Source organism: Morone saxatilis, unplaced genomic scaffold (assembly GCF_004916995.1).
Source record: "Morone saxatilis isolate NCDOM2014 unplaced genomic scaffold, NCSU_SB_2.0 Contig7, whole genome shotgun sequence".
Taxonomy (NCBI): domain Eukaryota; kingdom Metazoa; phylum Chordata; class Actinopteri; family Moronidae; genus Morone; species Morone saxatilis.
In genome coordinates, this window is record NW_023340246.1 from 14,983,574 (window position 1) to 15,007,865 (window position 24,292).

General features: G+C 40.3%; 3 protein-coding genes across 3 annotated transcripts in view; 1 reads left to right on the forward strand and 2 right to left on the reverse strand.

Moving 5' to 3' along the window:
- Positions 1–6,462, reverse strand: part of nfkbie (nuclear factor of kappa light polypeptide gene enhancer in B-cells inhibitor, epsilon) — an 8,136-nt gene extending 1,674 nt beyond the window's left edge. Inside the window, exons 1-4 of the mRNA XM_035678405.1 lie at positions 5,695–6,462; positions 2,389–2,491; positions 975–1,185; positions 642–730 (exon numbers count right to left, since the gene is read on the reverse strand). Of these exons, the coding sequence (XP_035534298.1) occupies positions 642–730; positions 975–1,185; positions 2,389–2,491; positions 5,695–6,014 (723 nt within the window). The 5' untranslated portion in view covers positions 6,015–6,462. The remainder of the gene's footprint in view (positions 1–641; positions 731–974; positions 1,186–2,388; positions 2,492–5,694) is intronic.
- Positions 6,463–10,075: 3,613 nt separating this feature from the next.
- Positions 10,076–15,231, forward strand: tmem151ba (transmembrane protein 151Ba). The gene is made up of 2 exons (XM_035678404.1): positions 10,076–10,566; positions 13,741–15,231. Exons 1-2 carry the CDS (start codon positions 10,483–10,485, stop codon positions 15,181–15,183), a joined length of 1,527 nt encoding a protein of 508 aa, XP_035534297.1. The 5' UTR covers positions 10,076–10,482; the 3' UTR covers positions 15,184–15,231.
- Positions 15,232–20,351: 5,120 nt separating this feature from the next.
- On the reverse strand, positions 20,352–23,751 carry tcte1 (t-complex-associated-testis-expressed 1; the record flags this gene model as incomplete). Its single annotated transcript, XM_035678410.1, is given in 4 exon segments — positions 20,352–20,582; positions 21,645–22,094; positions 22,954–23,522; positions 23,607–23,751. Coding segments are annotated over 4 exon segments (1,287 nt in total). The 3' UTR covers positions 20,352–20,411.
- Positions 23,752–24,292: the final 541 nt, after the last annotated feature.

Here is a 24,292-nt window from a genome sequence, read left to right on the forward strand (position 1 = left end):
AAGAAGAAGAAGAAGAAGAAACCGGATGTGAGGCAGAGTGATATGTTTGGGTGGTGATTTAAACTGAGAGGAATGTCTGGGGTACTTTCTGGATGGACCAACCATGTTCCCTTCCATCAATAGAAAGTTAAGAGTGGCTGGCTGGCCCGGCCTAATCATATCTCAAATCTAATTATGTCTCCGTGAATCCTGCAGGAAGCTCTGAGCTCAGCTCATATCACTATCAGGATTGCACAGGTGCAGCAGATTTATAGACAGGGTCACAACACAAGGCCAGGAGCAGTAAACACAGTTTGAAAGGGATAAGTGTGATTATAAATACTGGAACATTACTGGATCAAATTATAGGATACTGCAGGGCAACCCTTCTCAGATTAATTAAACTTGATTCACATGTTCAAAAGAGATAATATTTGATGTGTATCTTCAATCTTACAGGTCAGAGTCGGGGTCAGCTGGCTGCAGGTAGAGGTTTACAGCTTGAAGCCTATTTTAAAGGCAGTTTCACAGAGAATTAGAGGAGGACAAAAAGCATCTGCTTTCTGTTTTGTGAGTGGAAGGTTTCGGTACAGATTAACCTTTTACAAATAATATCTATAATAACCCAGATGATCCAGTAATAAGTAATTCCACAGACTAACCTGGATATTCAAGTCTGCTCCCTTTCCCGTCAGGAGGTTTATAATCTGATGTTGCCTGTTCTGTGCAGCCAAGTGAAGACAGGCAAGACCTGCAAGTACACATTTTGTTTGAAATGTGGAACACGGAGCTCATTTTGAGGTCAACAGTGATTAAAAAAAATGCATTGTTTTTAAATCTGAGACCATGAAGACATAGATCAACTACAAATCTACAGCCACAGAAACATCTGTGTTACCCTTGCAACTGCAGACAAATAAGAATAAAAACGCTTTAAAGATGATGCAGAGACATAGAAATGTAAATAACAATAAATTGTTAGTCTTATTCTTCACCTCTCCAATTCTGGGTCTCCAGGACCGGCGCCAGCTTGCTAGGGGAAAACCCGCTGGTCATCTCTTTGGCGCACTCTGTCTGCCCATGCTGGCAGGCCACATGGAGCGCTGTGTTCCCGTCCTGGTCCTGCAGCTCCAGGCTGGCCCCTTTCTCCAACAAGCTCTTCACCACATCTGTCAGGTTTAGGTAGGTGGCCAGGTGCAAGGGGCTCTGAGGATCACCAAAGGAAAAAATGATGTGTGATACACTCATAACTGCATGTCTCAGGTTCAATACTATTTATTCATCATAACCAGTGCATGAAGTCAATTCATGGACTGGTTAATAAGATTAATAAGCTTCTTAAATGTGAGGATTTGCTGTTTTCATCTGATTTATGAAATTGTAAATTCCAAATATTGTTGGAGAAAACAAACCATTTAAAGACATTTTCACAATCTAGAAGAAATTAATCAAAAATAATACTCCATAAAAAAGGAAAATAATAAGTTAGTTGCAGCCCTATTTAAGTAGTGTTTTTTGTAGCCTTGCTGTTTCTATTTCAGTCACTATTCTCCTGCATTTCCCAGAATGCCTCTGAACAAACTCCAGAGAACAGGCCTGTACCTGTTGCTTTCAGCTGTTACGCGGTTAAAGAATAAAGACACCGACAGAGAACTGATCCAGCTGAGAAAGTGAGAGTTGCACCTTCTATCTAAAACAAAATCTTGTGTTTGCATTGCATTCTGGTTTATTACCTCAGCTTCTTATCTATGATGTATTTGATGTTTTTAATTCGACATCAGAATCTGCTGTGAGGCTGAATCACATCAGTGCAACACAACAAAACTACAAAAATGGCCCACAAATGCAATCATTGGTTGTTAATCAGTGTGCAGATATCTGAGGGTGGATTCCCTGGGTGAAGAACAATTCTTCTTGGTAATGTCTCAAAATGTAAGGTCTTACAATGACTACTGAGAGCAAATTAGGCAACTCCAACTGAGTCACTGCATGAAGTGCTGAGTCTTTACTTCTGAGGTTTCCTTTTGACAGTCCGTCCGTTTGCTCTTCACTTTGGTTTCTGCACTTGCAAGAGTAATTTTGAAGGACTGGAACAATTCCTCCACCCACATCCACACAAGGATACACTCCACAGCTCCCTGTGGTTCTATTTCTACAGGAGGTAGAGGAGGGGAGTTTCCATTCAAAGTCCCTCATGAGCTAACGCTAGAACCACCCACAGTGACGTCCCTGAGAGAGGACGGACTGCAAATAAAGAGGAACAACAGTTCTCTGGAAGTACACGAGATATAAATATTGCTGCCGTTTCCTAAATCAAGAGACTGATGAAGGGGAAGTGGCTTTGGATTGAAAAATTCCAGCAGAAGCTGCAGTATGCCGGTGTACTGGAACGAGCAATGTTGCACTTACCTGGTATAAATTGTTTTGGATGTCCAGGACTTCTCTTGGGAATAGCTGTATTAACTGTTGAGCAATGAACTCTTCTTCATGGATGATTGCTAAGTGCAGGATTCTACAGAAGTGGCAAAAGAAAATAAACATCTTTATCTATCACACTTGCAAAAACATGCTGGCTTACTCGAATTGAGCAATTGATGCACATAACAAACAAGAGAGAGGAAAAAAAGAAAAGACTACATTTCACAAGAGCCCGAAAAAGTTGCCTCACTATTTTTCCATCTCAAGAGAAAACCTCGAAATGTCACTTTTAGTGGGCTGAATGGCAAAATCCAGCGGTTGGGGTTATTCAGCTATACCAACATTTGTAGAAAAGATAACACAGTAAGCAGTTAAAGTAAGTGAAAGGGGTGTGTTGTTCAAACGGCCTACCAGCAGGTGCCTCCTCGTTTAAAGCCTTTAAGCAATGACAAAACAAAACGAAAACACAGCAACCTCAAAGTGAGTGGGAAGTTGTAGCAAACAAATGTGTGCAGAAAGCAGGAAATGGAACAGAGCATTAGTGCTTAATTTAGACTAAACCCAAAACACACAAAGACGGCCTCTTCTGTAAAACGACTGTAATAATGCTGAAGCTGAACCTGATTTCTAGTCACAAAACACTCACGAGGATGTTTTTTTTCACTGAAGTATAAAGCTATGGAGTGTAGAACACGGCGGTTACTGCGCTCTCTTGAAGGTCACCAATGAGGTTTTCTTATTACAGGTTAAATGTCATTTAACCATTCACAGACAGACAGTGTGGGATCAAACGTTCCCACAAAATCTCGCTGCAGACATTTCATTCAGCCGTCTGCTTTGACGAAGTCAATGACAAATCTCAAGTTAAATATTATACACTTTAGTTTCATCTGTACTTTGGTGGTTCAGTGTGATCTTGTTATTTTTTATTAACATTAAAGTCTAAAAAAAAAAGCGGTTAAATGCAACTATATAATTTACATGAATCATTACCCAAAATAATACCAAGTGAATCATAGTTATAGTCGTTGCTTTAACACAGACATGTCTACAATTATAGCGCAATGGATGACACATCACTTGTACTTCTTAGCTGGATGATCAATAAAACCTTCTCGTATTACCTTGCATCACACTTTCTTTCAACAACTCCCAAAAACTTTCACTTGCAAAACTGCAAATATGCTCATTTTAAAGGTAATCTTAAAAACTTTAAAGCAGAATAAAGTGAAAATATAAAGAATGATATTATGGGTTGAAGGTAATGTTGTGATATGACAAGCCTGTAGAAAAAGGAACTGGTCATATACTGTATCTATACACTGTATTACTAAATATAACTAAAGCACTACAATTAGTCGATTGACAAAACAAATGTATCAGCAACTCTTTTCATTAGCGATTGATTGTTTAAGGCATTTTTTAAACATTAGATGGTTCCAGCTTCTAAAATGTGATGATCTGCTGCTTTGCCTTGTCTTAAAATGACAGTAAACTAAATATCTTTGACTGTTTTATGGACAAATCAAGCTACTTTAATGTTACTTTTGGCTTTAGGGAAACGTGATGAGCATTTTCAGTATTTCCTGATGTTTTATAGACCAAACAGCTGAACAATTAATCCAGAAAATGATTCATCCTTAATGGCAGCCATAAATATGAACCAGTGAGACTTTCCATAAACTGGAAAAAGCTGAACTGACTAAACCGTTTTCTGATTAAAATATCTACGATAAATGAAGCAGAATCACTTCTTTATCCCACCTCAAAATGTCTCCAGATTAATGGATCTACCCTGGGAGCAAACGTCTTAGTGTGAAAGGGACTTCCTGGTTTAAGAGTAAGACTTGAATGAATAAAAGAAAAAGAAAAAAATCCCACGGTGGGGGGGGGAAATAATGTTTGCATGATTCTCTCACAGTCTGAGCAGCCCGGTGAGTGTGGTGCATGTCTCAGGTGTTTTTTTCCATCCCAGGTATCTATAAGTGTGATAATGAAACTATGTGGCCCCAACAATCGACAGGCGGAAATGAAAAGAGGTCAGAGACACAACAATACTTCTACGATGCTGTGACTACATCATTTGCCGGATCCCAGCAGTGGCTGCAGTTGTCATTAGCAGGGCCCTCGCGCTTTCACGTCAAAACAGATGTGATGACATAGCAACAAAAGATGAGTGGGTCACATGCAAGAGAAGGCACGGCGCTGATAAAAACCGTGTGGAGGCTGAGGCGTTTGGATTGTGTGCACACACACACACAAAAAAGCACTTTCATTGAGTCAAACTGAGAAATGAACAGCAGCAAACAGCCACAGTCACAGGGAACTAACTGACATTTCTAGGTGTCTTGTCTGGTAGGAAAAAAAAGAGAGAGAGAGAGAGAGAGCAGCTAGTGAACGGTGGGATCCACCAATTTAAAAAGCATGTGCACACACACACTGTCCCATCCTGATGAACAAGTTTCTTGGATCAAAAGCGGTCCACACTGCTGCCTCACAGCATGTGCTTTGTCTGTGCTGCGTGGGGAAGTCCAGGCCTATCTGTTTCACTTCTGTTTTCTGACTAGAGAGGCCCGTCCGCATTCATGACAAAGTTCATTAAAAGAGTCTGCTGCACAACGCCACCATGAAATCCCCTTCAAAACCAGAGTCATGGGAAGAACTAATTTACACATACGCTGCCATTTATAGGTGTTCTAAGGTTCTACTTACTCTGGTGGAATAAAACGTTATTTATTATTAGCTGCTTGCACTAACACAGTACACACAGTAGAGCTGTATTTTCTGGTTCCAGCTCCTCAAATGCTCTTCTCTGTTTTTTTTATCACTGTAAACTAAATATCTTTGGGTTTTGGGTCTGTTGGTCAGACAGAAAAAGACCTCTGAAGGTGTCTTTGGGAACTTGTGATGAGCATTTCTCGCTATTTTCTATTCATTTTATAGACCAAGAAGATCAATTGATGTTTAAATAATTACAAGTTGCAGCCATAACCACCAGAGCTACTCATGTTTAAAAAAACCCATCACCTGTGTATTGAAACAGTGTTAATTACTCTGGCAAACGAACACAACAGTTATAGATGAATGTGACACTGCAGGCTACTAAATGAGAAACATTATTGGTGGAAAAGTTGCTCAAAAAACTCTAGAAGAAATGCAAGGCACCATGTTTGAACTTCACCCACCAGTGTGCAACAGTGGGCCTTTCAGCAGAGACCCAAAGCAAGCACAGAAAATGGTTTTCTTTTTTCTTTTACACTGAGAAACTGAGAAAAATGAACAAAAACAAAAACATACGTGTCTCCATCTTCAGTAATAGTCGTGAGCAAGTTCTCCTCCTGTTCAGAGAGTTCAGAGATGTGTTCTTGCTCCTCCTTGGCGCTGGAAATCGTGCAGTCCCCGACTATATCTGTCAGACTCTCCACCGTGATGGACGAGGAGCCGTAGGCTGAGTCCAGGCGCTCCTCCACGGTGGAAAACTTGTCCCTCGGCCCGGTGAAGTCGCTGCTCGGCTCCCGGGGCTCCTCCGGCTTCAGTATGGAGCGGATCGAGTCAATGCCCGAGTCTGTGCGGTTATCCTCCAGCAAATCATCTTTCCTGCAGTCGTCGCTCGCCATGGTGGCGGTGGCCTCTCTCTCTCTCTCTCTCTCTCTCTCTCCCTGTCTCTCTCTGGGTTTCCCCCTCCCGCCTTCCCCCCGAGGATTGTTTAAAGGCTACAAAGCCCGGTGCTCGGTGATGTGACCGGACTCCGAGGACAGCCTGCTGACACCTGAGGAAACCACCGCTCCTTTGTGAAACCAGAGGAATGAGCGTTTCATGCCACTAACCGACTAACACACCATCTCACAGCAGCAACAGCCCCCCTTTCTTTTAGTTTTTCTATCGATTATAGATTTTTTCCCTGCTGTTTTTTTTAAAAAGTCCTAATACGCGGTCATTCCAGCCATTCGTGAAATGGGTTTCAAAAAAAAAAAAAAAAAAAACCCAAGTAAATGAAGCGAAAAACAGCAGCTTCGTCGTCTATATCCGGTAACAGCATGAGCTCCAGGCGGAGAGCATATGAGCAATGAAAGGCGATAAGGGGAAGAGCTGACATGTGAAAGGCAAAGCTGTTTCTGTCACGCGGGGAATCCCCAGTGCGCGTGGACGGACAAACACACACACAAAACATACATACACACACACAGACGCACGCGCAAACTTCAACAAACTTTGAGCGAGGCAGTCAAATTAAAAGTCTGAGGTTGAATTTCAAAACAATTAACGATGCAGTGGATTCTTGAAGAGTGAGACTGAACTGAAGATAGTAATGTACAGTGCAGTTTGTCAACAGGATACTGAGTCAGGTGGAGCCTGTTTTTGGTGTTTTTATCCAAAACAAAGATGCAAAATTAATAATAGTAATATTTTACTTGTAGGTATATTTCAGATTTGTAGATTTTTCTGAAGTTGCTCCAAGCTTTGTGGCATTTATAAATGACTTGAAGATTTTCTTTAAGACAATTAGAAAAGAGTCTCTAATCTACTAAAGTTAATTAAACGTATATTTCAGATGTTTTTTGTTTGTTTGTTTTCTTTTTTATGTCTCTTTTCTGTTAATTAATGCTGCTCGGATTGGATTAATTTGCAGGTAGTTAGGTATACTTAGCATCCATTGATGATGCCTGTTTGTTACTGAAGAAGTTTAATAAAGTTAAAAAAAATAAAAATTAGGTAACCTAAACACGGAAGTGATATATTTTCAAAATAAAACTACATAAACTATGACCATGACCTACAGTGAGTGGGGTTACTTTCAGATATTATGTAAAAGAACCATTCGAGTTTGTAGTCAGTTCATCCATTCATTTCTATACAGCAGTGGTTCCCAGCCTTTTTCTTTAAGGGACCCCCTTTTTGTGACATATTTTATGGATATTTCATATTATATAAAATTTAAAAAAAACGTAAAACTGTACAATGAACCCAAATAGTTAAGTTTAGTTTAAGTTTAGTGATTTGGATGAATTTTGAGCAGACTATTTCCTGTTTAGGGAACTTTTTATACTATTTTCTGTCTGTATTATGTATTTTTTTATATAATTTTTAACGATCATACTTGGGTTTGTATTGTTTCTGGGAATCTGAGGGCTTTAGTCTACATTCTACAATTAAAAACTAACTAATTTATATTCTGATTCCTAACAAAAATATAATTAAATAAATAACCCCCCAACTCTTATCAAATTATTTCCCCACCAGGATTTTATTCATGACCGTGTGGAAAAAGCTTTGAAACAACATGTAGATCCTCATATTACGCACCACATAACTAAACTGTTTTAAAAAATTTAAAAATAGAGACAATGAACTCAATGTTCAATGACGTCAGCGTTTATAAAACCCCGCTTCAGTTGTGTAATCCATCACAGTGATTAAGTGTGACAATGTCCGTAAAGAGGTACATTGTTATATATTGTTAAGAGGTCACACAGTACAGACTTCTCAAATCAGTGTTAAACTGCATTACCATTCGAATCCGACCACTTTGCTGCATGTCATCCCCTCTATCTCTCTCCCTCTTTCCTGTCTAATAAAGGCAAAAAGCCCCAAAAATATTTTAAAAACTGCACTACCATGCACCAATAATGTAACACTGACATAAAAGACTCAACTCATAATCAAATTGTTTAGCAAAAATATTAAGTATACATTATTTGTAGTTAAAGAGCTAAACCTTGACGGCACACTGATATGTCCCTTTAAGGATTGTACCAAGTCAATACTTGTTGCTGTCAAGCCTCAACTAAGTCTGATTCAAATCCAAGTATCAACTCATTTGTTCACCAAAATAACAAAAATAATTTCTCCTTTCATTAAACTCCTTTATGTTCTTAAGTCATAACCAGAAGTCCTAACCTTTACAGCAGTAGGCTTGGCACTGGTTGACAAACACAAAGCAATTTCAGGCCCTTTTCTTAGAGGCTTAATTCGGTTTACATAAATCTTGTCCAATTTAATTTGACAGTGACAGTGAATAATCATTAGTGCTGCAATGTGAGCTGCGTGTGCTTCGGAGTGACTCCAATGGCAATCTGCACTTTGACTTACAGTATTACATAACGCAACAATATGCATAGTTGTTTTGCATACTTGTGTGGGAGCGCCAGTTTCTTTCCATTGATATATTCAAACAACAACCAGAACAAGCGGGACAAAAGACTCCTATTTGTCCACTATTTTCTGTCCCAGGTCAAGGCCTGTATACAGGAAAATATGATACATGTAAGCAGAGTTTAATTTGTTTGACCTTCCGAAAGTTCAGGAATAACCCAGCTATCGTTTCTTGTTTCCTTTACCATCATGAAAATGTTTGTTGTGGTTTGGCTGTCAGAGGGCTCACTGCAGCTCTTTGCTCTGAGAGGGCCATAGCCATCACAAATATAGTCTATAAAACAATAGCGACTGTCAGAGAGAAACCTTTTCCTGCTGCCAAGAGCTGCCATCTGTTTTCATGTCATACTGTTACGTTTACTTATTCCATTTTATGTAAGCAGCTGTCCAGTCCAATGTCCATACTGTGGGCTATGATAAACAAGGACTGGTGTGCCAGGATTGTAAGCTGAAGGCTTCCTGTGAAAACAGAGCTGTTTAAAAAAAGGGAAAAACTGAAACAGCAGGAATGTAGAATATTTTTTTATACATTATTAATCTTCAGATTATGTCTTCTTGTATTTCACGTCTTTAAAAAAAAGGCACGAGTGCATCAGCTTATGCTTTCTCATTACAGCATGTCTTCAAAAGGAAAAGGAAAAGTCTGTAATCTTAAAGAAGTCTGTTGACATGTTACAATCTTATTTGTAAATTACATAAACTCTGTCAGAATACAGCAAGATATATTATTGTTTATGTGAAGAAACAGCAGAATACAGAGCTCAACAAATTCAGTTTATGGATTAAAAAAACTGCACAAATCCCATCAATATGTGTAATTTTATGTTTCACTGAAGGGGATCATTACTGTGGGGTCATTACTAAGTGACCATTAGTTAAACGTATCACTTATCACCTACAGCATTAAATATATCACTAAAAGAAAAAAAACACTTCAGTGTTTGGACCATAAATTGAAAAATCAATTTGGCATTATGTCAACCAAACTGTGAAAGCCTCCAACATGTTCACTATCTAACCGTAAATTACTATCGGCTTATAATTATTTATTAATCATTTATCTTAATGCCATTCAGTTCAGCAATAAACAAACTATGTCCTCATAACTTACCGCACTTTCACCAACACTCTCAACCAAAACATGAACATCACAACGTTGCTGCAGGCCAATTCTATCACATGCACTGTATTTTTTTCCCCTGTATAATTTGTCTGTGAGTTTACTGTGTAGGTTGACTAATATGTTTTCATCTATACTGACGAGTTAGCTGTATACATCTGCAGTAACCAGCTGCTGTTATTATTTGTTCCAGTATTATAGCCTAATATATTTTAAAGGGGGTGTTTGTATCATAATTGGTCCATACAGACATGGTCATACATTATGCAGGGGGTGGGTTTCTCTCGGCAGCACCGCCTCTGTGTGCAGTTGGGATGCACTTGAACAGGGATGTGTGTGTGTCTGTGTGTGTGTGTGTGTTATTTACATTGTGGTGTCGGGGCTGGCTGCTCACACGTGCCGCTGTCTGTAGTCTTTGTCCTGCTTCACAGCTCCACTGGCTGCCATGGGCACTGCCCACAGGGAGAGGAGCTGACTGCCGCCTTTCCTAACATTGCATCCCTCGCAGCAGTCTCCACCAGCATCCAGTCATTGCACTGCGGGAGGAGTCTCTAGTCTATTTTGCGCGTCTTCCGAGGCACAATGACCCGATTCCCGTAGGCGATACCCAGCGACGTCTGCCTGGCTACCTGGAAGATGCTGGGATGAGGAGGATGGAGCTTTTGAGCGTTTGCATTTGGGCTCTGGTTGGCTTGGTGTCTGCTGGATGATGCGCAGAGGGGTTCTCGGTGTGTTTATGTTTGACCCTGATTTGGAAAACCCCCATCCCACCAGGAGATCCATGCCCCGGTTTTTGCACCGTTGTCATCACCATGTCCCCAGCATCGGCTGCAACGGCCAGTGAAAGCAGCACCACCACCGTCCCCGAAGAGGAGTCAGACAGCCCCAGAGAGGAGGTGAGATCACATTGTTTATATAGTGTGCAGGACCATTTTCTCACCCAAAATGCACGGGGGGTGCAAATTGAGCCTTTAATTAATGTGACATATTTCATTGATATCACAGTGGAATTCAAATAATCTCACTATGATAATCAGATTTTGAAGATTAGGGTTTAATTGGGTCCAATGTGCACGGGAAGCTTGGGAATTGAAGTGGATTTCTTATGTGATTACAGTTAAAATGCAGTAAAATATGAACCTGTGCGTCCAAGCGCGCACCCGAGATTGTGAACGTGCACGGATGCACTCCTGTTTGTCTCCTCTCCAGACAAGTGGTTTCCAAAATGAGGTTTGGGGACCTCTTAAGGCGCCTGAAAAGGGCCCAAACGAGTCTTCAGGAAAATGACACCAAGAATCACTGCCACTGTTACAATGAGAGGTTAGAAGAATGTTATTTTCCAATAAGAAAACTCATCCACGGGTTTGTTAGTTTAAAGACAAATAAATCTGTCTCCAGACAATGTGAGGACAGTCACTGTGCAGACTTCCCCTACAAACACACATGTTGGACAAGTTACATATCCATTACACAAGAGGGTTTTTATATAACCTAGCTGGTCTTATTATGTCAAGAGAAAGTGTCCATGAGTCTGAGAGGCACTTAGTTCAAGGCGCCATAGCGGCCTCATGAATTGTGAAGCTTCTCCGGTCTTGAAGGTTCTGACTGAAACATTTGCTTTCTAAAATATTAATTACATTTCACAACAGGGTGTTTTATGGATTTTATCCTTCCTGATGAAACTACATATTTTATTCCATTCTGAGGCTCTTTTATTTCAGAGATTTAGTGTTAAAGCATCCATATAATGCAAAGCGTTTTAGTCAAAGCCACAATCATGCCAATCTACAGACGTTTACAGGCCATTACTGTAAACCATAAAGGTAAAATTGTGATATAAACATGCAGGATTGTATTCTAAATATCCCAAAAATATGTTGTTTTCTATTCTCGATATGTTTAGTTGTACATTTTGTAGCCTGGATATAAATTATTTGTGTTTTTGTGTGAAGGAACAGTAAAATACAGACAACATAAGTGCAACTAAATGTTAACAACAACAACAACAACAACAATAATAATAATAATAATAATAATGATAGAGCCTCCAGCTGACTGAACCTTTTTGAAGCTTTTTACACAATTTTACACCATAATTGTATCAAATATAAATCTGTATCAGTACAATTTTGAAGCAGCTTTTAATTCACACATTAAAATCACACAGTAAGGAAACCTCTTTCATAAACTCGATTTACAGATTATATTTTCTCATGTTGGGAATCAGAAACATGGTGATTGTTCCTGTCTCAGCTACATTGGGTGTCCCTGCATGACAACTATCTGAGGTATTTCCCCCCCTGTTTGCTTGATAAGAGACAATTCTTGCTATTCAACCAGGCCGGAGGAATTTCTTTGTCTAATGTATCAGACATGTCAACACCACTATGTTTGTGGTGAGTCACTTCCTTCCTTTTCTGCTATCCATGGGTCTAATTAACAGCTCTGTTACAGTGTCAGCCAGGGAGTTTTTAATTGAAATGTCATCTGTTTGCGAAAATCTTGGTGGTATTTTAAAGTTTCCATTAATAAAACTCCCTGCACCCGAAGCGTCTAGTTATTATCTCTGCTATAATTCTTTAAAATCATGGATGAAACTGGTGTGTATTTGAATTTTGTTCATTGACATATCTGCAAACATTTATACATGCTGCTGTTTCAAGATTATATTTGCCTTTTTTTGCAAGTTTTTAATCAAATATTGCCTCATATTTTCTTTCCATTAAAAGGCGTACACAAGTAAATTACAGACTAGTTCCTATGCAGTGTGATGTTTCCTTCTACACAACTGTTTATCATTATTCCTGCTGCTTAAACAGAAGCTGTAATGTGTAACATAAGCCACAAAGTATGTCATGTTGTATTGATTATAGTTGTGGAGCATGTGCAGGATGCGAGTGAGTAAATACTCCTTCTGCAGTAGGTTCATCTCAATGGGGAATTTCAATGTTAATCCCTTTTACCCCATGAGGTGTAGCCCTGGGTTGGTAAGGGACTTGGGGACCATGTGACCAAGGTGGCGAAGATAATTACGGAGAAAGAACATCTATTATTTATGCCAGTCTGTCACTCGAAGAGCACATAGCTGACATATTGAATTCAATACATCAATGCAGTGATGCTGGTTGTTTGACTGTTGTGGTCATTCATATGCAGGGACTGACCTATGTAAGAGACGGAGAGGATATCCATTGTTGTTCAGCTGAATGAAGTGCTGCTATACAATCCGGTGCAGCACAGATTTAGTGTTTCTTATGTCTATACACGATGGGCTCTGCCCTGGTGCAATGTCTGTGATGCAAATTGTTTGAATGAGTTTTGTTTTGTTATAATTCGTCCATCCTGGGGCTTTTGAATCTCTGCCAGGTTTGTGTGGCAGCGCTCCCAAAAGGCGTGACTAGCTCTTGATGCACTGGGGGTTGCTGTGCCCCATGGTGATAAAGGATGGCACCAGCTCTATGCTGCCAGAGTCAAACGACTCCTTTTTTTCTGGCTGGCCTGAAATTAAATGTGGAGTCTATACCCCTCAGAATATTTATGTTCTTTTATCATATTTATATAAACACATGCACTGTGGCCTTGTAGACACCCACACACCAGTCAGACAGAAGCTCACAGTGCTCCTTACTCACAACAAGGTATATACTTAACATTGTACTTTAATCAGACATTTTTATTGAATTTGAGTATAAGAGAGATTTTGATTATAACAAGCACAGACCAAGACATGAGAAACTGGCTCAAGGCTCATGTATAAACTATGCAAAAGCACTTACATTGCAGAATATTTCCTTAAATATTTAATATGCATGGGCTACTAACTGTTCCTAACTTTGTACCTAACAGATATTTAGGTCATACTTATGTCCACCAATTAAAGTGGTAAGTAATACATTTATGTTTCTAATTGTTTTGAGGTCTGAGTATTATTGAGAAATGATTATATGCTAACCATTTACTTCTAGGACAGCATATGAACAGTATTTGATTATGTTCAAAAACTATGTTATGTTAAAATAATTCCAGTATTGTTCTGTTGACTTATTGCTGTTTTCTCATCTTCTTTGTAGCAGCGGCCCCACAAACAGTCCCTGACGAAATCCTTGTGTCAGGAAACTCACTGGAAATGCCTGCTGCTGTCCCTGCTGATGTACAGCTGCGTCGGGGTGATGGCCTGGTGCCAGGTGACCAAGGTCACACGCCTCTCCTTCGACAGTGCTTACAAGGGAAAATCTATGATGTACCACGACAGTCCCTGCTCCAACGGCTACATCTACATCCCTTTGGCCTTCCTGGTCATGCTCTATGTGGTCTACCTGGTGGAGTGTTGGCACTGCTACACCAGGAACGAGCTGCAATACAAGGTGGATGTGGACAGTGTGGCAGAGCGCATCCAGCGAATGCAGGGGGCTACGCCGTGCATCTGGTGGAAGGCCATTAGTTACCATTATGTCAGGAGGACACGGCAGGTGACGCGCTACCGTAACGGAGATGCCTATACCACCACGCAGGTCTACCACGAGCGAGTCAACACCCACGTGGCTGAGGCAGAGTTTGACTATGGGAACTGTGGGGTTAAGGACATCTCTAAGCACCTGCTGGGCCTGGAGGACTTCCCTATCACCAGGCTGAGGTTCACTAAGTGCTTTAGCTTTGCCAATGTGGAGTCAGAGAACTCCTACCTGACCCAGCGGGCCAGGTTCTTCACAGAGAATGAGGGCCTGGATGACTACATGGAGGCCCGTGAGGGGATGCACCTGAAGAATGTAGACTTTAAAGAGCATATGATTGCCTTTTCTGACCCTAACCATCTCCCCTGGTACGCATTAAACTCCACTTTCTGGGCGGCAGCTGCTTTCACTCTTTCCTGGCCTCTGCGGGTGCTGACAGAGTACCGTACTGCTTGTGTACACTACCACGTAGAGAAGCTGTTTGGCTTTGACTATGTGCCAGTAACACCATCTGAGGAGCGGCCGTATTGCAGACACATCCCGCGAGTCAACACAATCGACAGCACGGAGCTGGAGTGGCACATCCGATCCAACCAGCAGCTGGTGCCCAGCTACTCAGAGGCAGTTCTCATGGACCTGTCCCAGCTCTCTGGGAGCTGTAACAGCTACTCCGTATGTGGAGGCTACGGTAGCTACAGGCAGAACTGTGAGCGCTGCCACCGCGCCATCAGTAGCTCCTCCATCTTCTCTCGCAGCGCCCTCAGCATCTGCAACACGGGGAGCCCCCGCATCCCCTTCAGTGCAAGCCGCTTCTCACTGGGTCGGTTGTATGGCTCCAGGCGGAGCTGCCTGTGGAGGAGCAGCGGAAGCCTGAATGAGCGGTCCTGCCCTACAGAGAGCACGCGCTGTCTGTCAGGTCAGCAGACCAGTGAGGAGAACCCTCCAGCCTACCAGGACGCTCTGTACTTCCCAGTGCTCATTGTACATCGTAACGAAGGCTGCCTCAACCACAACCACCGCTCCCTGCACAGAAATGGCTCCTGTGTGGAGACTTCTCTATGACCCACAGCTGCCAGACTTATCTGAGCAAGGAATATAATGATACAGGAACAGAGACTCTTTAGAACAAGGTTAGGCTAACATTGACTTCTGCTTCTCCCTTTTACAATAGGCGTGACTCAGTCACCTACAAGTTCCCACAAACAAGGATTTGCTCAAGTTTTTAAATATACTGTAGCCTCAAATAAAGAGGAAACCAACTATATCTGGGAAAGTCCTTACAGTACAGTCAATAAGTCAGGGAAAAACAGACTTGATGCCATTTCTGAGACTGTTTAAAATACAACGCGGCTTTAAAGGACCAAACTGCCAAAGTGTCACGTACTGTCCTGCAGCGAGTCAAATAACCAAGGAATACCAAGAGGAGTCACATCCTACTGTAAATGCCATATTTGTAAATCTTAGTCACAGACAATTTACAAGGACGTGAGTAACCCTTTCTAGTATTTGAAGCCTAATGTAGGTTTTGACTCAGCAGTAGCCTAAGAAATTGCCAAGAAATCAAAGGAATATGACAATTAACGGACACCTGAATGAGAAATGAAGAAATATTGAGAAAATCTCACACACACATCACGTGAGTCCTGTGAATTGGGTGAATTATGAGGGTAAATGCAAAGATATCAACCTTCTTGTCAACGTATAAATGAGACTAAATAGATTTGCTGAAATAAAATACATGTCTTACGGCTCCTATAAAGTGGAGTTAACTTAGACCCAAATCTAACAGCTTAAGGTCTGCATGTGAAAGCTTTTGATACTGCGTGATTTAAATCTGTTCATGCAAAGTCAATGCTCATGGAAATCCATTTAAAAAAGGAATACATTTCCATAGTATAAAAATAGTGTAGATGCTGAAATAAATAAAATATCAAGTTTGCTGGAATTGGCTTGGATGCAATGACATTATACTTCCTGGGTTGCTAAATATAGCAACACAGTCGATGAATAATTTAGCACAGGTGGGCTAAAGGACACTTCAAACTGAATCAACAACACTTCTTAAAACAGTTTCCTAATAACTATAAACTGTACATTTTGTATAATGGCCAACTAAATACTAATAAACCTCACAAAATATGAATCGATCAGTTAGTCAGCTAGTTTAAAATCTCAAAGATCCATTTGATTTCATATTTGGCAATATTTGTATTCAGCCTACCTCTTTATTTAAGTGCCTAGCGATCAACTGTTACTGACAAAGCATAAGCTATTATAACTCTAGTCATCTCATCTCAACATTGTCTCATTAAAAACAACTCGACTTTACACTCGTAATAGCACACAGTAATGAGACCCCATCTCATTATTGTTTAAAATACACAAGGTTTTAAGAATCAGGCCCTGCATGTTTCTCAGATGAATCTCCTCATAATATAACACAGCTCCTGTATAGCCGACTGCTGCTGCTGCTGATGCATATCAGAGAGACAGCCAGAGAGCTGGCCATCACAGACGCTAGAAATAGGCAGAGGCCTGGATTCACTACTGATAGTGTCAGATTTAATAATATGACAGGATTACTTTAAAGAACTAAATAAAAAAAAAACTTCCTCTCAAATGAGTGCATGCGGTATTTTAGTCCTGGTGAATTTTATTTTACAGCCAAGCCATGCACAACAATAAATGTTTAATGGATGACGACAATCAGGCACGCCAGAACTTAACATTATGTAGGAATAGGTTTCCAAAATGTAACAAATTAGCTAATTATTAATATTAATTTGAAAAATAACTGTAAAATCCCACAGCACAACTCATCACTCGAAGTCTGCTTTATTTCTTCTTTGCGAACGTTCTTAATCCTGAGAGATGAAAATAAGCACAGATCTTATTCAAGAGGTATTTATATACAAACCAGCCTTCATCTCATGAGACCTGCGGTGAAACATAAACTGGCATGGATCGTTTTCCACCATTAAGACCATTAAGATCATTAAAATGTCTAAAAATAGTAAATATCAAAATCTTTCCTGTGTTCGGACATTTTGTGTTACTTCTTGTTACAGCTTGTCTTCACAATAATGAGCTTGTATTGTACATTTTGACCAATTATCCATATTCATCACATTCCACGTGTGGTGTTGCAGACTTTATCTTTATAGCAATACGAGAGAATACACTGAAAATAGTCAACGGGGGTGAGCGATGATAAAAACAATGAGTCTATCAAACCTTACATTTCATTCAACAGAGGACAGTTTGGGAAGAAATCATTCTGTAAACTCTTTTCACAACTCACAGGTCATCTATGCAAGCCCCTAGAACTCAGGATAGTATTCAGGGCAAAGATTCTGCTTTGCAACAACATCCAAAAACCTGTTTATCCCTCCTTTCTCTCTGAACTTTAGGTTTAGTAAGCAGTTATGCACACGGTTTATTTTGCTTTTATAAAAGGCTTCAGCAAAGATCAGCTCCGTAATAACCAGTTTTTAAATGTGGGGTTTTACAACCACGGGATGTTAAACCAAACATGACTAATGTTATCATTCCAGATAACAAAGGGAACTGATAGATATCTGTTTCCCTCCAGGATTTCAGTTGCACCAGCTGCTCATAAATCCGTTTCCAAGTTCTTAGTAACCACTCGTTAGTTTCCAATCGGTGATTTACTAAACTGAAATGCACCATTAGAAATTAAGAAATGTCTTAGGAAGTAATGTGTTACATGTTATTAATACACCACTATTAAACAGCATTTCAATCAAGTGTCAGGTCATATATGTTGACCATATCAATATCAATATAAAGAGATCATTGTATTAGGTTATCTTCCTATAAAGTTTAAAAAATAGTTCACATGCAGAAATTTAATAATTTAATAATTATGCTTATTTGTCTTGCTGAGAATTACATGAGATAAAGTGCGACCTATCGAGATGTGCTACGTAGCGATTCTGCAAATGCAGGGGTGGGTAAATGTTAGACTATTGATTCGAGCAGCATAAGGCAGCATAAACTGTTAGAACACCTTTTATCTTACACAGCCACAACTAAACTAGCTCTGTCTGAACAAGATCCAACTATCAGCACCTCTAAAACTCACCAATTACCACGTTTTATTCTGAACAAAAGCCGAAACATAAAAAGAAGTTGTGATTTTACAGGGTGTGTGTGCTGGAATATAAAGTGTTAATGAGTGAGTTTATTTCCATCCCTTGTAGCTGTGCTCCACCTGCTTGGAGTCTAAGCTAAGCTAAAAACTAGCAGGCTGTTGGCTGTATTAGTGTTATATTTACTGGACAGATACGAGCGTTGTAAAGATCTTCTCATCTAACTCTCAGCAAGAAGACAAATAAGTGTATTTCCTAAAATGTCAAACTATCCTGTTTAGGGTTTATGGGTGGTGTACAACGCAAACCTTTTTGAGCAACATGAACAGCATATATTTTTTTTTAAAATAGCAGGAAATCAAAGGGATTGACCAACCACATATTTCTGATTCTGGGTCATGAAGGGCTGGATCATATCCCAGCATGCATTGGTCAGAGGGCAGGGAATCATGTACTGTCCATTTAAAGTGTAAAGAAACCACAAGGACGAGCATGCAAACTCCACAAGGGATTAAAAAATGTACTAAAACATCTATTGAGTATATAATTTTGGGATTTTGGTCACTGTTTTATACTGAAGTCATCACATTCTCTCATTCATCATTAGCCAACAAGCCTTTCAGATGGCTTCACTGTGATATCCATACATAGTCATGTGTAAGAATAGAACAATGTGTTTACCAGTGCAATGTTTACGTAACAGCGGTGACATAAAAAATATTTGGGGGCGTTCAAAATGGTTATAAATCTGATTGGAAGGTTCATAACGAGACATTTTTCCTCCATAGGTGACTGTTAGCATAAAGGCTTTTGTCATGCAAAGCACTGAACCCTTTATCATGTGTATTAAGTAGGTTAGGTTGTTATGATACGTACTCTCTCACTCAAGAACGCTCTGGGGTTCGTCTTTTTATATTCCAATAATTTTTGTGGATTTTCAAGACTGTAGGGCAGAAAAGGATTTGTACTGTAAATAAAACAATAGAGGCGACAGGCCGGAATGACTAGAATGACAGGTCGATGTGGCACTTGTGCTTAGCTGAATGTGTCACGCACACTTAGAGGTAGCTGAAGCAAGGACATTTTTTGATGTCCAGATGTTAAACGGTGAGTTTGTTAGGTCACAAATGGCAATACAATCCATTGTAAAAAAATGTTTCACAGCCGGCAGCATCTTTGTGCTGCTTTTCATTTACTAGTTTGAATGATTTGTGTTTCCCTTTAAACCAATTTTTACATTTTTTTTAAATCATATTTGATACACCTTTATTTAACTAATAATGTCACACATACAAATAAACACATCTTTTTTAAGGAACATGATTGGGTGATTATTGATAGTGATTACTGATGTGAAGAATATCAGTTCAGATTGCTTCATGTACAATTTACAGAATAGCTTTGCCTCTTTTTGTATGATTCTAGAAAACAAGTGATTTTGCAAGATTAAAAACTGGGAAAATGTGACATTAATTACACTTAAGATGTTCTGTTGCTGCCTAGCCAAGGTGTTACTACCATACTATTAGCCAGTAGATATAGGTTAAAAAAAAACAAAAAACTAAACACAAGTCTGTATGTATTCCAACATCACCACAACGTTGCCTTGATGTTACATAAGGACTGAATACCAAATCTGTGTATCAAAATGGGAAAAAAAGCTCCTCAATAAACTGAAATGCTCACTAAAATATGTGTCAGAAATTACTTATAACAATAGTTGCCACATCCCAAAGAACTTCACTATGCAATGCTTTGTGTATTGTTAACTGGATATATGGTCTACATCTTAATATGTGAGAAATATGCTTCTTGTTTTTGTTCTTGTTGTGTTTAAAGTTATGGTTGTAGTAAAGGCTTAAAAGACTAAAATGTTTTAAAAAGTAGCATTAAGGGACATCCTTTTGCTAATTATTTGTGGCATCAGACAAACATACCATAAAATATAAAAATGGGCACAAAAATGTAAAGGCTGACAAATGGTAAGAATCCTAGTGTTTTTTACTAAGAACAAAAATACTATTTTTTTTTAATATAATTTTGTTCATCTACTTTAATTTGAGATGCAGATCTGGCATAAAGTGGTTGTGCAACATGCCTAAATGAATACAAGAGGAGTGCTGATCATTGACTAACAAAGAGCGGTGTATTGTATTAAAAAAGAGGAGCTGCTGATGTCTACTTCGCTTTACTCTCCTGAGCACGCCTCTTTTGTTCTAAACTCTGGTTGGTCCAAACCACCTGGTTGATGAAAGAAACGCTCTGCTCATCAACCTCCGTCAGGCGGATATCGCATTCTGTTACACCGGTGTTGTGAGACATCGCCTCCTCCAGAGCTCGACCTCCATCCTGCACACACAAACAGGTAGGGGGAGAGAGAGAGAACAAACAAACACATTTGGTACTGATGCATGTCCACGTTGAACATATCACAGGACGGCTGTTCTGTAAAGGTCTGAGGAGACAACCTTGAAAAAATCACCCCTCGGCAACTCTTGCTGTCCGACATAGCCCACACTTTCTGAACTGCTTGCTCTGAGTGTCGGCAGTGTTTTATTGTTATGTCTGTTTCTATTTTGGTGAAGAGTAGACCAAGGTCACAGATATTGATGTTACTGCACATTGCCTTTTCTGCTATGTGAGTGATTTTTGATCCTCCGCCGTGTATTCTGGTCTGAGATATACTGTACAAAGAAATCTTGAAGAGGAGAGAGCATGTGAGGAGGAAAATCTGATCTCCCTCTCATGGGGAAACAACACTTATTTAGCTTCCCATTATTGCATGTTTTCAACACATATGAATAATTGAAAGACCTGGTTATTTTCACGGTACTATGTCTGTATGGGCGATGGCACGCTTGGGGTGAATTAAATGCAGTGTTTCAAAACAGCCCAGTGTTTCAAAGTTCCCCTAATAAGAGATTTTACACATTCTTATGGTACAAAACCCCCTTTAAAGGATAACTTGCAATGTTTTTCCTTTTGGAGAAATAGACTCACACTAGGGATGCAGCATTAGGGATGACAGCGTCAGTGAAATACTATAAAATGTCAGAAAGTTATGAAAAATTCCCATTACGTTTTGGGGCCCAGGTAGACAGTCTAAAGTCCCTGAATCATTAAAGGTCCAGGTTCAACATTTAGGGAGGAAATCTATTGGGCAGAAAAATTGTTATTTTATATCAATAAGGGGTATTGGTGTTTCCTTTAGTGTTATTTATCACTGAAAATAAGAACTGTGTGTTTTTGTTCAATGCGTTCGACTAATTACATTTGTGCCACATTGAGATTGACGAGCTGAACCTGCAACATCCTGAAACTGCTGCTACTGCTTTTCTATGGCAGCACCCTCAGGTAAAAGTGCATACGTATCACCCCCCCCAAAGGCTCTAAGAACAATAATTTCCTTACCACACCCAGTTTGTTACAGGAGAGATTGATGCTCTTCAGGGTGTTATTCTGAACTAGCACTTTAGACAGAGCAATGGCAGTAGGCAGCGTCACCTCATTGCCTCCCAGGTGCAGATGACGCAGACTGTTGTTGTTCAGCAAGGCCTTACCAATAGCCTCACCCCCCTCATCCCTCAAACGGTTGAGACGCAGGTTGAGTGACAAAAGGGTGGAGTTGTTGGACAGGGCGTGAGCTATAGCTTTGGCTCCCGGGCCTCTGATATCGTTGTCGCACATGTTCAGTGTCTCCAGTTTACTCCTGGTGAGCAGTTTGCCGATGGCTCTGGCTCCTTTGTCTCCGATCAGGTTGTGAGAGAAGTCGAGCTCCCTGAGGGACGGGTGGTCCAAAAGGAATTTCACCAGCAGACGGCACTTTTTATCCTCAACGTGGCTTTGATGGAGCCTTAGAAGCTGTAGAAACACAGTATATTGTGAAGATTAGCGAGATTATGTCGTAGGTAGCACAAAAGACGTAGTTATTAGGAGCACATGTAATGTCATAGGTTTAAAAATAACTCCCCTTTTCTGTTTTTTTGACAGTATGAACTTGCCCACACATATAAATGCTTTTGCCACCAGTGACTATGCTTTATATATGTAAAATAAAGTAAGTAAATCAAATAAATATTAACTAGTGCTGAAACAATTAGCTGATTAATCAATTAATCAGCTGAATCGATTGCCAACCATTTTGATAATGAAGTAGTCGTTCACTGTTCCTATCTTCTCAAATGTGCTTTTTCTCTGTTACATCATTGTGAACGAAATATTTTTGGGTTTTGGACCGTTGGTCGGACAAAACAAGCAAGATTGTCGCCTCATGCGTTGGGAAATTTTGCTGGGCAGTTCTCATTATTGTCTGATACATTATAGAAAACGATGAATCAAAAAAATAGTTACGTAGTTAGTTGCCGCCCTGATATCAACTCCAATAATCTCTTGTACATGTCCCATATCGTGCACAGTAGCAGTAGCAGATACATGCCATGTTCTCATGCAGTTTATGTGACAAAAATGTTGTGTCAAATAGTGACTTATTTAGGTTGCAGCCAGCGGCTCTGCTGTCCTTTCTTTGATGTAAATAGAGCATGAATTTAATGTTTGGGTAGTGCAAACAACAATTTTCCTGTTTCATGACACCAGGGGCCGTAAAATGTTAGTAAAGGATGCTTTGTAACTGAATTACAAACAACAAACATGCTCCAGACAGTCAGAGCTACAAAAGGACTTTTCCTTTTGTGTAAGTAGCTGATGGGGAATCAATATTCACCTTCAAAGTCTTACAGGACTTAAGGGCCTTGGCGAGGGACTCACAATCTCTGTCAGTCATCTCAAACATCTCCCATTCAAAGTTCATACCACACTGTTTGACACTGTACACCAAATGGAGCTCTTCCAGGTTTGTCAGCTTGTTGAGCAGGATGCTAAAGTCAAAGTGGTCCATAGACGGTCCGTCGTACTCATTTTCACTTGCCAACTCTGAGCCATATTCATCTTCCTCTTTCTGGGGCTCCTTGATAGGCGGCAGGAGCTGGGAGATGTCCAGCCTTTTCACATAGTTCTTACAAAGAGGTACCATCTCTAGGACGGCATTTGGCTCCGTTACATCTGGGATAAAAAGCTCAATGACGTGCTCCATTTGCCTCGCGAAGAACATCTGTTTCCAGCTGTTGCCATGAAGGGAGACGTCACAAAGGTCCCACCGCTGCTCACAGCACCGCTTCCAGTAGACACCATCACCAATCAGGTTGGCTGTCACACGCAGTGGCACCGAGGTAGACAATCTCTCCTGCACAAAGGCTTTCTGGGTGGGGGTCAAGGCTCTAAATATTGGCTTTTCTGTAACACATGAAGTTTGATTCATAGTATAAGTGGGTGTGTAAAAGTGTGTGTGGTAATGGCAACTAGAAACAAGAGCCGTACCCTCAAAGTTTGTGACAATGCTTTGCAGACAGAGGTTTGACAAACAGGGCACTATAACCAGGGACCAGTTTGGATCTTCAGCAATGATCCTCCTCATCTTTCTGTAGTCTTAGCTGGGTTGGCTCCTGGAGGATTAGAGGTTGGTCTGCAATTAGAGGAAACAATAAATTAAAAGTTAGAAATTGTAGATAGACGTCAACCTGCTGCCACACATTCAGCCGCTAGTTAAAACTGTCTCTGGAGCAGCGATAAGTTAACAGAAAGCGGCCTAATGTCAACTAAAATGCGACTAGCTTACTACTACGCCGAAAGACATCTTCGCAGCGGTAAAACAGCGGACATTTAATGTGTTTTTTGTACCTTTTAGTTGACTTACGCACACAAAACTGGTCAGAAGTTAACGTTTAGCTACAGCGCGCTGCTCCGGGCTTCGTCCGTCTCCATGGTAACAGAACGCTCGCGGCTTGTTTTTCAACCCGGGACATTTGAGCTCTCAGCACCCTGAAGGAGGAGCGGTGTACTTGGGAGATAAACAAGCGGTAAAAAGCTAGTGTTCGCAGTGTGTGTCGCTTTATTTGAAAGACATCAACGGACGGAAGTTTTTTTGCGGGGAAAAAATCTAATCATTATATGATATCGTGAGTTTCCTTGTCAGAGTCAATGGTATCTTTGTGTGGATTTTACAG